At 39.3% G+C, this 13,150-nt stretch overlaps 1 protein-coding gene across 4 annotated transcripts in view; it reads left to right on the top strand.

Moving 5' to 3' along the window:
- Lclat1 (lysocardiolipin acyltransferase 1) overlaps positions 1 to 13,150 on the top strand; it is a 121,560-nt gene that overhangs the window by 62,542 nt on the left and 45,868 nt on the right. For all 4 annotated transcript variants that reach the window (XM_057788624.1, XM_057788615.1, XM_057788633.1 and 1 more), the window contains exons 4-5: positions 3,056 to 3,202; positions 7,535 to 7,651. In XM_057788624.1, the coding sequence (XP_057644607.1) occupies positions 3,056 to 3,202; positions 7,535 to 7,651 (264 nt within the window). The remainder of the gene's footprint in view (positions 1 to 3,055; positions 3,203 to 7,534; positions 7,652 to 13,150) is intronic.

Here is a 13,150-nt window from a genome sequence, read left to right as displayed (position 1 = left end):
TGGAAGGGAAGATGGCAAAGGCTCCAGGGAAGGACTGAAGTCTCTTGGAGGAGAGGAGAGAGGTTGGGTGATGCAGGTGTTTTTTCTTTTTCTTACATTTATTTATATGTATGTGTACATGTGGATGCCATTGTTGAGGCAGTCAAGTCTCTCCTAACACGTGAGGTCTGGGGTTGAACTCAAAACACCAGGCTCTAGTTCCTGAGCTGTCTTTCCAGCCCTAGAACATTCTTTACAAATGTGAACATGGTGTAATTAAGCATTCGTAGAAACTGTACGGCTTTAAGGAGGAAAATGGTTTATACAGTTGGACTTGTAATGAGTAGTAATTCTCTGAGCCTATACATTATACATAATGTATGTAGAGAAATTCAAGTATATATTGGAGGCAAGCTGCTTAGAATATACATTGCAGTATTTTTATAAAGGTTTGTTAATATTTTTTAAGTTATATGTGTGTGTCCCTGTGTGTAGGTATGTGCTCATGAGTATAGGTGCCTGTGGATACCTAGAGGTGTCAGATCTCTTGGAGCTTGAGGTATAAGTGGTTGCAAATTACTCAACATGGGTGCTGAGAACCACAGTTGGATCCTCTGAGGGAACAGTATGTTCTCATAACCACGAGCCATTTCTCCAGCCCCTTCACACTGATTTAAAACATTTGATGGCTGCAAAGTAGGGATAGATAGCATGCTGGGAGACAGAGGTATAACGGTCAGATTGCTGTGAGTTTAAGGCCAGCCTAGGCTACAAAGTGAGTTTGAGGCTTCCTCAGGCTTAGGCTACATAGTGAGAAGCATTTCAGAAAGCCTCATCCATGCAGTAGATAGTAATTGTTACCTGATTCATTGTTGTCTTGAGAACTAATGAAATAAAATGCTCAGACCAATACCAAGCATGTTGTTAGCATTCACCAAACATTATTTTTATAATTACACTATTTTTTCATCAAATAGCCTGTATAGAAAAGAATCATTGGCAAATATTAAAAACAAAAATATGACTGTTGAAATAAGCTCAGTTATTGGGACAGAAGAGAAAAATCATAAAATCTGGGGAGTGGTTGGTAGGGTATTTCATGGATGAGCTTGGGTTTGGCTTCTTCCTGGATGCTAGCCACACTGGCCGCACTGAGGGATAGAGGACTATGGGAAATGCTCTGAAATGCTGAGGAAATAGTGATTTGGAACCTCAAATTCTATTTTTAGCCAAACCAGCTTCCAAAGTTAAGAACCAAAAATACATTTCAGGAATGCGAGGACAGAAACAATTTTCAAAAGGAAGGACTAACAGAAGGGCACAAGCAAAGAGGTCAGCAAGCTTGGGGTCAAGTCGAAATATTTACAACATTTCTGTCATGTTGAGGAATGTGATAGAGAAGTAAACAGTATTTGGAGCAGCCAAGTGATCCATATAAATTCACTGAGAAGGGTGGTGGTAAGAGGCATACAGTTTGGGCATCATTTTACTTTTTAATAATTAAACTTAAATTTAAACCGAAGTCTTCCTGTTTACACAGTGGTAGAATTAAGAGCTGTTTTGGTTGGTGGAACTTAATAATTGAACTCAGTGTTGATGGAGCTGTGTGGTTCAACAGACTTACCAAATAAAGAAGGGTATAAAAGCAGAGGAATGAAATGGAATGTTCTGCTTCCAAGCCAGTCAAGCTGAGGTCAGCATGCTGTCTGCCAAGGGGTAGGAAGTCCATGTTTCATTTCATGGGTAGTGCTGTCCCTGTGGCAGCCATACTGTCCTGGTGGCACCTAATGCTCCCCGACATTGTTAGACCGCGGTAGCTGTAGATGGTATACATGATCATATGGGAGGGCTGAGTGCTAGGAAAGCCTGGATTTCAGAGAACAAGGGAAGGGGCAAAACTCCTTAATTTCCACTGAAGACAGGGAAAAATGGGAGAAGGGGAACACTAAGAAGTATAACAGGAAAACATAAAAAATATTAGGAAATCTTACCCCTAGATGTCTAGTAGAGATAAGAGATTCTCAGATTGGTCTTAACCTAAATTATAAGGGAGTAGGGGATAGGTAAACCATGGCATGTCTGGATTTCAGAACAGCACTGCATGTTTGCAGGGTATTACCCATCATCCCTACTGCTGAGATGAGTGTTGTGGTTATTGTGATAGAGTCAGAGAGGAGGATTCTCAGTGTCATCATGGAGATGAACCTGTACATGGGCTGGCAAGACTGAGGACCAAAGTGCTTTGTTAGGAATCAGAAAGAACTCTGTGTTTGGCTCAGCAGCAAGAACTTTTGGCCTTTACTACATATGCTGTCTTTATTGCCTAACTGCCTTTGCTTCACAGTTTACTTTCCAATGCTCCTAGGTAAAATTATAAGACAGAAGGGACATTCGGTTGGCCTAGAGAGTTACTATGTGTAGCCCAAGCTTTTCATGCCTTGTGAGCTTCTTCAGAGACTGCATAGGCTGTCCTGAGTCAGGCATCTCCCACAAAAGCTCAAGAGGTTGTGGCCACGGAAGAATGGTCAGGGAAGGCTGGCGAAGGCTGGGTAGGCATCTGAAGTACAGGTGGGTTTACCAAGACTGCCTTTTCAGCAGTAAAGTGGTTCTACCTCTGAGATAGCTAGTGTGACGACATACACACTCAAGGGATGTGCTTAGTAACATTCTAGAGTTTCCCTTTTCATTTAAGTAAAATCTGGTGATACTGTTGAAAATAGCATTTGCATTTAGTTTGAGAGTACAGAAAACGAAATATTAGAGAATTCTTCCATGACCTGAGAAAGTTCTTTTTTTACTGCTTGATAAACAGTAGTACCTTAAGATTATAATGTAATGGCAAGCTGTGACTTAAACGAGATTTTTAAGAATTTTATAAACCCTAGGATAACCAAATTCCTATAAAAAATACTGTGGCTTATCTGTTTAATTCAAGATGACTGCTAAATTTATAATGTTATAGAATGCTTATGATAGTAAATATAGTAAAAAAAAATTGCGGACTTGAAAGTTATATTTAGTAGAATGTGAATATTGCTCTTGAAGTTCATGCAAATGCTTGTTAATTTTTTTTTAGGCTGGGCCATGCAAGCTGCTGCCTTTATCTTCATTCATAGGAAGTGGAAGGATGATAAGAGCCATTTTGAAGACATGATTGATTATTTTTGTGACATCCATGAACCACTCCAACTTCTCATCTTTCCAGAAGGAACTGACCTCACAGGTGAGGCATCTGGCGTTTGGATCACAGAACTTAAAACCTTATAAGCCACTAATTAAATCTTTTAATCCTAACATGAGATATGTGACTATCAACAAAATTAATGGATGACCCCAAAGTCACTCAGTTAATGGTACCCAAACCAGACCTGGTGGTACAATCCTAAAGGTCCAGCTACTCATGAGATTGATGCAGGCAGATCACAAGTTTAAACCAGCCAGAGCAACTCAGTGGTCAGTGTCTCAACATAAACAGTAAGGTGATGGCCGTGAGTTATGCTCAGTGGTAGAGCATATACCAGACTGGTAGGCTGGTCCAGTTCCAGTACCATGGGTGAGGGAAGACCAAAGAGAAAGGACATTTGTAAATAGAGTTTTATGCTGGGTGGTAGTGGCACACGTCTTTAGCCCCAGCTTTCAAGAGGCAGAGATAGGTGGATCTCTGAGTTCAAGGCCAACCTCACTCAGGCCAGGCAAGTGCTCCACTACTACAGAGCTATATACCCAGCTCCACATGACTATTTCTGTAAGTTAAAATGATACTTACACTGGAGGGCCAGCTTGCAAAAGCCATGTTTGTTGTATAGAGAAAGTAGACTGGTCAGGGAGCTTTAAAGTATTTTTATAATACTAACATCTACAGATGATTTTTATTGAGTTGGGGAAACTCCTCCCTCCCTTCCTCCCTTTTTCCCTCCCTCCTTTTCTCCCGCCCCCCTCTCCCTCCTTCTTTCCTTCCTTCCTTTCTTTTTAATGGGCTAACAAAAGTATTTCAATCATTTAATTTAAAAGTATTTTTTAATTATTAGAGTTATCTTTAAATTTGGATTTTTTTAAAACCCTATTACAACATTTATATTTCACTTTAAATTCTGAAACTAGGTTGCTTGCATATTTTTAGATTAGTGTGTTTCACTGTGACTTTAAATACATTCTGGCTTCATATACTATAATTGGTTATAACTTTTTGTTAAGGGGGCAGTATATATTGGGGAATTTAAAAACACAAAAGTAAACACAAAGGTTGCTGTAATCCCACAGCCCATGGATAAACACAATTTGAAATTTTGGTTCATTTGGACTGTTATTTGGTCACAGGTACACACGTGCGCGCACACATTCTTAGGAATATGTGTATGTGCACACTAGCTCCTATTTAACCTTAAAACTGGCAAACAGACCATGCTCTTCTTTGTCTGTTTCAGTTCTCCCTCAATATTGTGATCTTTCCCGTGTCTGTCCTTTGAGAAGATGGGGAGGGGACTTTAGGTTTTATGCTGTGTGTTGGGGTCTCTAAAGAAAGTTTTTTTGCAATATGCTTGAGCAGACATTAAGGTTTGCTCTAAGGGAGTAGTTGACCTGGCCAGTGGTTTAGCTCTAGGAGGAGGAGCAGTTGAAGACTAAAGGTGCCTGCATCGGAAGTCACCCTCCTTGTAGGCATGTAAAGTAAGGAGACCCTTGTTTCTAAGACCTTTGATTTATATGTGACCTATTGCATTGTGGAGTAAGTAATCTGCCTTATTATTCTACTGACTGAACTATTAATCCTGCCTGAAAAATACCCCCGAAAAAGTAAATGTTTGTCCTGTCCTAGTTTTATTTCTCTTGTTCTGATAAACAGCCTAACTAGTTGAGAGCAGCTTACAGTTGCAGGTCACAGTCTGTCACTGCCTGGATGTCAGGGGAGGAACTTCAAACAGCCAATCACACTCACAGTCAGATAGGAAGAGAATAATGCATCCTTGCCTGCTTGCTGTGAGCTAGCTTTTTGTCACATTGTTCAAGAACCCCTCTCCAGGAGATGATGCCACTCAGAGTGGGTGGTAGTCCCCCCGACATCACAGATCTGGATAATTCCTCTTTAAGAGTTTCCAGGTGCATCTAGGTTGTGACAAGGTGAGAGTTAGAAACTGACAGGTGCCGCTTTGTCAGGGTCACACAGAATTAACCGTCACAGTGGTAGGGTATAATTTTGAGTTCCATTTTCCTGAGTTGGAAAGGAAAACTATTTTTGGTTTAACAACATTACATACAATATGACACTCTTCTACATAGTTTCTTTAGTAAATATCTTAGTGTCTGAAACTTTGTATGCAAAATTAATTCCTTTCCTTGGAGCATATGTTAGATGAGGAATAAACTAATAATATGTACAGGTATTATAAGAGTTTGTGTAGAAAACTCAAGCAGGGTGGGTAGATAGAGAGCAAAGGAATGGAGCAGGGTGCTAGTCGCAAGGTGGTCAGGGCAAATCTCTATTATGTTTCTGTTTAAGTAGGGTTCATATGTACAAGATAGAAGATGCATCTGCAGCAAGAGGCTTTCTGGGTAATGGAATAACAGCTGCACAGGCCTGAGGTTGGAACATGCCCGGTTGGCTTGAGAAGATGAGAGTGGCTAGCAGTCCTGTGGTATGGGTGGGGGCAGTGCTGGAGTGGGAAAGTTGCAGGGAGTGAGCTGACAGGAGGCTGCGGTTGGAAAATGGGATGCTAGTGCAGTTACTAATAGTGATGGCCTGGGAATATCGCCACACTAATTTGTCTGATTATTTCCAACTCCCTACAGTGTGACTGTACATTTTAAAGTTGTGTGTGTTTGTATTCATATCTGGAACAGAATTCAGTTATACCTGAGAATCCCCAGAGTCACTAACAACTGGAAAACAAACTGCTAATCTCTCTGGTGACTCTGGTACTTCTAATCCCATCAAAAGTCCATCAATTGACTGTAACAGAAGTGCTGTTTTATAGCCCTGTGCCCAGGATATTCACAGACTAGTGGAGAAGAGCTTACTGATGTTCATGTCCAGTGCCTTTTCCTTTAACTGCTGGGGAAGCTGTGGGCATTTGACTCAGTGCCCCCGTGAGAACTGACACGCTTCTGTAAGAGTGTCTGCCAGATCTCGTATTGTGGGGTGCACCTGTGGTTGCTGTGGGCTGGAGAAGTCACCAGTCATAAGCTTACTCCTAGGGACATTGTGTTTATGTAGATATTATTTCTTGTACTAGTGTATAGGTTTCCAGATAGAGCTGAAGTACAGACCCTAATGTCTGCTGTCATCAGAACATATTTCATGATCTCAAGTCAAGGCCAAATTTTTGAACACTTTATTTTCCAATTGTATTTGCTGAATAATGAGTTTGGTTCTTGGAATTTGTAAAATGACCTCATGGAATGGAAAAAAAAGTTATTGCCAACAATTGAAACATATACTTGTCTCTGTAACTATATTCAGCCAAACCATGTTCAGATGTTTGTACATGATGTGCTAATCATGTGCTGTTTTGTTGTGCAGTGGTTTTGGTTAGTAATATTAGTCACTCTGCTTGAGCAAGGCAGATATTTCACTTTACTTTGAAAGCCTAAATTACTGGGTTAAAGAAAATGTTGATCTGATATATTTGATTGCTGGTTATTTCTTCTGGACGTCTAAATCCTTGTCTTTTGTTAATTTTCAGTTTTATTAGCATTTTTATGTTATATTTGAAATTTTATTATTTAAGAATTTTATTATTATTAGTGGTGCTGGGGATTGAACCTAGCATGATAGTAGACAAGTGCTCTATCACTGAAATACATCCTCATCTCACATAAAGTTTATCTTTAATGAAAATTTTAGCTTATTAATGTTTTGGTTTTTTATATCTCAATTTTCATTACATATTAGCTTTTGTGAATTTTAAACTTTGGGATATAAATGTAAGGGAACTTATTAAGATTCTGTTCATAACGTATATTCACATATATCCACACATATACCAGTAGATTGAAATCTTTGTAAGGGATTATTGCAAATGTTTGTATTTTGGGGCTGGAGAAATGGATCAGTGGTTAAGAGCATTTGATACTCTTGTAGAGGACCTGGTTTGGTTTCTGGCATCCACATAGCTGCTCAAATCCTTCTGTAACTGCAGTTCTTGGGACTCTGGTATCCTCTTCTGTAACTGCAGTTCTTGGGACTCTGGTATCCTCTTCTGGCCTTCTTGGGCATTGCACATATTGGCAACATATATTCAGGCAAAGCACTCATACACGTATTCAAAATGTCTGCATCGTCTCTGTATGTAGTCTGTAACAATGTAATATATTAGTGTCTTTTTGGGGGCAGGCACGTTCTCACTATTAGTCCTGGCTGGCCTGTAATGTACTATGTAGACTAAGCTGGTCTTAAACTCCTAAAGATCTGCCTGCCTCTGCCTTCTGAGCCCCGGGATTGAAGGTTTGCTTATGATGCCTGGTCATAAGTGCTATTTTTATCCAAGAAATTCTTCATATTTTTCTCATACCTAACTATTTTCCTTAATATTATGACTTTTATTTTGTCTGTTATGTTTAGAAAATAACAAGACTCGGAGTAATGATTTTGCTGAGAAGAATGGACTTCAAAAATATGAATATGTCTTACATCCAAGAACTACTGGCTTTACTTTTGTGGTGGACCGTCTAAGAGAAGGTTAGTGCTGCTCTTAAAATGTGTTCTAAACCCAATGTGGCACATTCTTCTGAGCTTTATGTGTAGCTCTCTGACATTTAGTGAGGCACATTAGGACCATGCTGACCTGTGACTAACAGTCACCTTCCTCCTCTAACTGCTTCATGCCACAAAGCCGCCTGTGTCCAACATGAAAGGCCTTGAAACATTATGGAAGAGAAGGTCCATTTCTTTCCCTAAACGGCATCACTGTGCTGAGTCTGATGTGCTTTAAAATGCACAGTACAATCCACTAAAACGAAACTTCTTTACATTTAAGTTCCATGATTTTGAAGAATGTTTGGTACCAGTCCAAAATCACATTGGGATGGTAAAACCAAAACTGTGCATGATTATTTTTGAAATTCTGTGATTATAACTAATATGATGTAGTCTGGTGATTTTGACTTCCACTTTGCCAGTGAACACTGTGTGCCTTGCCTGTCTGCATGTAGAAGTTCGTAAGAGTGGGGTTCTTCATGTCTGTGGAAAGGGGTGCAGAGACATTCAGGTGGTGTGCTCACACTTGTCTGTCTCTTCTCTCCTCTCTCTGATGTAACACCATTTTGGTATCTAACTTAGACTCAGCAATATGGTTTCTATTATATGTATTTAATAATTTCTTTAAAAGTATGTGTGACACCAGGAAACAAAATTTTTTCAGATGACTTTGTGACATATCTTTTACTTAAAAGATCATCCCTAATATAGCAAGATAATGGAGAGATTATTTTATAGTTGGTCAGAATATATTATGTTTTCTGTTCTGAAATCTAGCAACCTGATAACTTTGTTGCACACTTGGGAAATGTATATTGCTTGGTTGTCACTCAGTAGTCAGTAGCCACATGTAATAATTTTTTTCTGCCAGAACTGTAAACTGATCCCCTACACCCTTTGTATCATTTTAGAGAGAGAGAGAGAGAGAGAGAGAGAGAGAGAGAGAGAGAGAGAGAGAGAGAGAGAGATTCAAATGATCTCATTTGCTTTGTTTAGCAAACCAGGCGATAATTCTGTTTATTTCATTTAGAATTGTGGACTAGAACCTGTACTGAAAAAGAAACATGGTGATGATTGTTACAATAGTAATAGCACTGACGTTGAGTATTTACAAGTACCAGGCATTGCACTAAATATTCTAGTGTCTAGTTCACTTCCTCCTCACAAGCCTCCAGAGCAAAAGGAGGGCAGGTGGCTGTGTGAAGAGTCACCCGTTACTGGAATAGCGCTGAATTGAGTAGTGTGTGCTCTTTCATCTAGGCTATAATTGTAGTTAGTCTCCAAACCACAAAAACACTGTTGTAACAAGAGTGAGCTGGGTGGTTTTATGAGAGGATTTAAAAGAAAGAAAGGCAAAAAGAGGCTAGATGGCCAGGTAATGGAAGGGTGATGGTCACAGGCAGGTGTTGGGATGCTGTGTCACAGGAGGAGCAGGTACAGACTAGGGAGGCACAGCGTACAGTGTTGAAGACAGATTTGGTTTCTTGAGAGGAGATGGAGTTCAAGAGAATAGAGAGTAAGATGTGCACCAGAGTTCAGCAGCGAAGAGAATCTTAGAGTCCAGAGTATTCCTTTAGAAAAGAAATAGAAGACTCAAAAGGAGGCCCAGCCTAGCTTTCAGATCTGCTTTTGACAGTACACTGTGAAAAGAAAGCTTTCTGTTATACCAAATGACCTTATAATTAGTATTCCAGTAGAAGCCCAGAGACTGCACAGTCAAACAGGGCTCCATAAAGTGCCACCTTTGTGGTTCCCATAGACAGCAGAGGCAGGCAAGCATGAGTTCAGAACATTAGGAGCTAAAGATAAAGCCAGACCAGATATTATTGAGTAGGTGGGGAAGGAGAGCAAGGAAGAGGAGCCCAGGTCTCTCTTTGGACTGTTTATCAGGACTGAGAATACTTGGAAATCTCAAATTAAAATGTAACACTAATTATGTAATGTTTTACAAGTAGGTTGTTTCTGTCATAGTAATTGCAGTTTTCTTTGAGAGCCTTAATGTTTACCATCAGTGGACTTGCTTTACAGTCTTGCTGGAATCTTTCTTCCTTGGGGATGTGAAATTGCCCTGCAAATGGAGATAATCAGTATTTAGTTCGATGAATCTTTTTAAAAAGTCCCCAAAAGTAATACAAAGTAGTGTCCTAGCATGCTTTTTATAACATCATATCCTATACTGTAGGTATTTGTTATGGGTGATTCATATGGACTCTTAATCACAGAACCTTTCAACATATGATCATACCAAAATAATCCAAACTGAAAAATAGTTACCAATTTAGAGGAAAGAGGCTTCATTTTTTGTTCTACTTATCACTTATAATAAAAGGTACAGTATAATCTTAAATCTTGAAACCATCACCCCCAAATACTATATTCATTATAATCTCTGGTGATTTTTAATTTTTATTTGACATTTGATCCAACCATTATAATTTTGGCATAGGTGTGCAGTTGTAATAATCATGTTCACCGGTAGGAGGCACAGGTGTGCTCATTTGAAAGCAATGAGTTGTGTTGAAACAACCTGGAAATAAGGTTGACTATGCAGGGGAAGAAGATAGAAACATTTGTCTTTAAGGTATGGTCCAGTTTGAGATAGAACTTTGTCTTCAAGAAGCTTATAGCATAACGGATAGAGATATGAATGATTAATAGTGAAAACATCTAAATGGACATGTATGTGAAATGCTAAGTTTTATGCAGATATTATGCTAAATAGTAGGAAGAGTGCTCATTGAAGAGGGTACTATGGTACTGAAGATTCATCTGTGACTTCTATTAGAAGCTGAATTTCTCTTGAACACTGGAGACTGTGTGGCCTAGAAAGGCAGAAAGAACATTCATGGATGAGGAAGTACAAAGAAGGGCCAATGTGGACCCAACAGTCACCTTGCAGACATCAGTGTGGGAGCCAAAACAGCTTGTAGAGTAACACTCAGCACTCCACTGTTTGTCTGGAGGCCAGCTGTTAAAAATGTAATACTTTGTCTATTAATAGGTTGAGTCACCAAGCAAGTTGGCGGTATCCATTGAGATTACAAATGATCATGTAGATATGCTTAAGTTTTAGTTTGAAATCAGTCATTTTGAAACTTAAAACAAGTCCATATTTCTGTTTATACTTAGCTCATATGCATAAAAATCTACATAGGAAGAAATGAAGGATATAGCTTTTCCATGAAACTGGGTGGCACTGAGTTAACAACTAAAGAAAAAAGTAAATTCTCATTGGGTAATTTGGATCAGCCCATTTGAACAGAGAGAGCCCTTAGATTTGTTCAGAAAAAAGAGAATTGCCGACTTTAAGACTGGATTTTATGGATATTTGATATCTGTTGTCTCTCTTGTGTTGGTTTTTGTAGCCCTCCTTTGCTATGAGAAAACTGCAAGCAACGTTGTACATTCATAGGCAGCTCAGGCTTCAGCAACATTGGTGGGACTTTAATTTCTTGAGCTGGAAGCTTGATTCGCACCTACCTGATGACAGTCTGTTGCTGCAGTGACTCAGTATAGGGAAGGAGTAAAGCCAGCAGAGGTCACCATCCTGTGCAGCAAACATTCCATTTATTTTAGTCAGTGAGCCTCTTCCAGGATGGAATTTCAGCCATCCTTCTCAGCAGCATGTGAAAGATGGCAAGGAAGACAGGCAGGCATATAAACAATTAAAATACTGAGGGCATTAAATACCATGCACTCTGACCTTTCATGGCACTTTTCTTAATTGCCGAGAGCCATTTATAAATATGCCAAGACCTTTCCGTTATGTTAAAAAATGTGATTGTACAATAGCCCTTTGACATTTGCAAGAATATTTTCTGAGATCTATTCTGCTTCCGCACATTTGCAGAGCTCTTTGTAGATTGGCAGTTAGCTTTCTTTAGAGGTCATGTTGATTGTGATACGTAAGTGCAACACCACCTAAGAGGAGATTTCTGTGCTCATCAGTAGGGTGAGCACACAGGCACTTAAGTGACTTGTGATTTTCACTTTGTGAGTGGTTCTTCTGTTTTCTTTGTTCATTTTGACTCCTGACTATAGCAAAACAAACAAACACAAAGAAAAAAACCTGAGCTTTTCATTGTGGATATAGATCCTGCCTTTATCTTTTTAATGAACCAGTTTATGACAGCCTTTATGAAAAATGAGGGAAGGCATGTACATGAAACAACCACCTAACATTAACAGATGCTGTCATGCTCCAGACACAGGGTCATACATGTTTCCCTTATCTTGCCTGTGGAGCACAATCAGTTGTACTGCTTTTTAGAAATATAGTCACTTAGCTTCAGGCCCAGACTGGCTGACTCTGTCTGGTGGTGCCATTGTGGGTTCATAGTCCCCAACCTACTGTCATACATACATGCTACCTAATTCTCCCAATTGAGCCATGTGCCATACCTGTACAGACAGGCTTCCTTTGGCAGCTTGTCTGGGGTTGTGGGTGAGAAGAAAGATCGTGATTTGAAATTGGGCTTGTTTCATGCTAAAGCTCATGCACTCCTGCACTCCTGAGTGTAACAAGTTAGCAGTTGTTCTGCTACAAATACTACAAAACTTGTGCCTGTAGCAAGTCTCCAAGATTTCATGCTGAGCTCCTTGGATGGATTATGAATTTTGTTAAAGCGTGAGAGAGAGAGTGTGTGTAGGGTTTTATAGTGACTTGTTTTGTTTTCTAATTCCTTTATTTACCAACTACATCTCCATTTCTTTAAGGGTCAGTGAACATCTGGAATAGAATAGTCTTACCTTAAAATATAATACCAATTTATGTCTAATACACTGTACAAATAGGTTCTTTTTGGAATTATTGCATTATTTATTCCAGGTACCTTGATTATCTTTGCAATTTGCTTTGTATTTCTTCTAGAGTGTAAACAATTGCAGTCAATCTCAAAATCATACTTGAAGTTCCTGTTCTTTCAAATCAGGGCTCCATCTTTTGCCTTTGTTTAGCCATTAAGTCTCAGATATGCCTCATAACTTGATGTTTACAGTACAGGATCTCTTTCTAAAAAAAAAGGTCCTTCTCTCTCTGGTTCTGTTTGCTAAAGTGTATGCACATAATGAACTACACTAGGGTCTGGTCATAGATCTGTTTTATAATTGTTTTTAAAGTTATGGTTTCTCATTTGTAAATATATGCATTCTGCTCTATCAGAATACTATTCAACTAGATTCCAGTTTTCCTACTTTTACAAATAATACCTCATGATTTGCTCCTCAGGAGAACTTTTCTTAGCTTAATTACCAAAATGTTTAATTTTCTCCAGGTTTTTGAAAAATCTTTTGAAAAATCTTCTTTATTTGATCCTCAGCTCCATGAAAATGCCTTGGGGCCATCTCTTACAGACACACCCACCTTCTTCCATGTCCTTTGTGTCCCCATTGGTGTTGGGCACCATTGCTTCTCCCGTCTTTGTTCTTGCCCTTCTGACTTGCCTGCTCTGATATCTCCTTTGCTAATCTACTCTAGACCAG

This window comes from Chionomys nivalis, chromosome 1 (assembly GCF_950005125.1).
Source record: "Chionomys nivalis chromosome 1, mChiNiv1.1, whole genome shotgun sequence".
NCBI lineage: Eukaryota > Metazoa > Chordata > Mammalia > Rodentia > Cricetidae > Chionomys > Chionomys nivalis.
The sequence above is the reverse complement of the archived record's forward strand: the minus strand, read 5'-3'. Positions and strand labels throughout refer to the sequence as shown.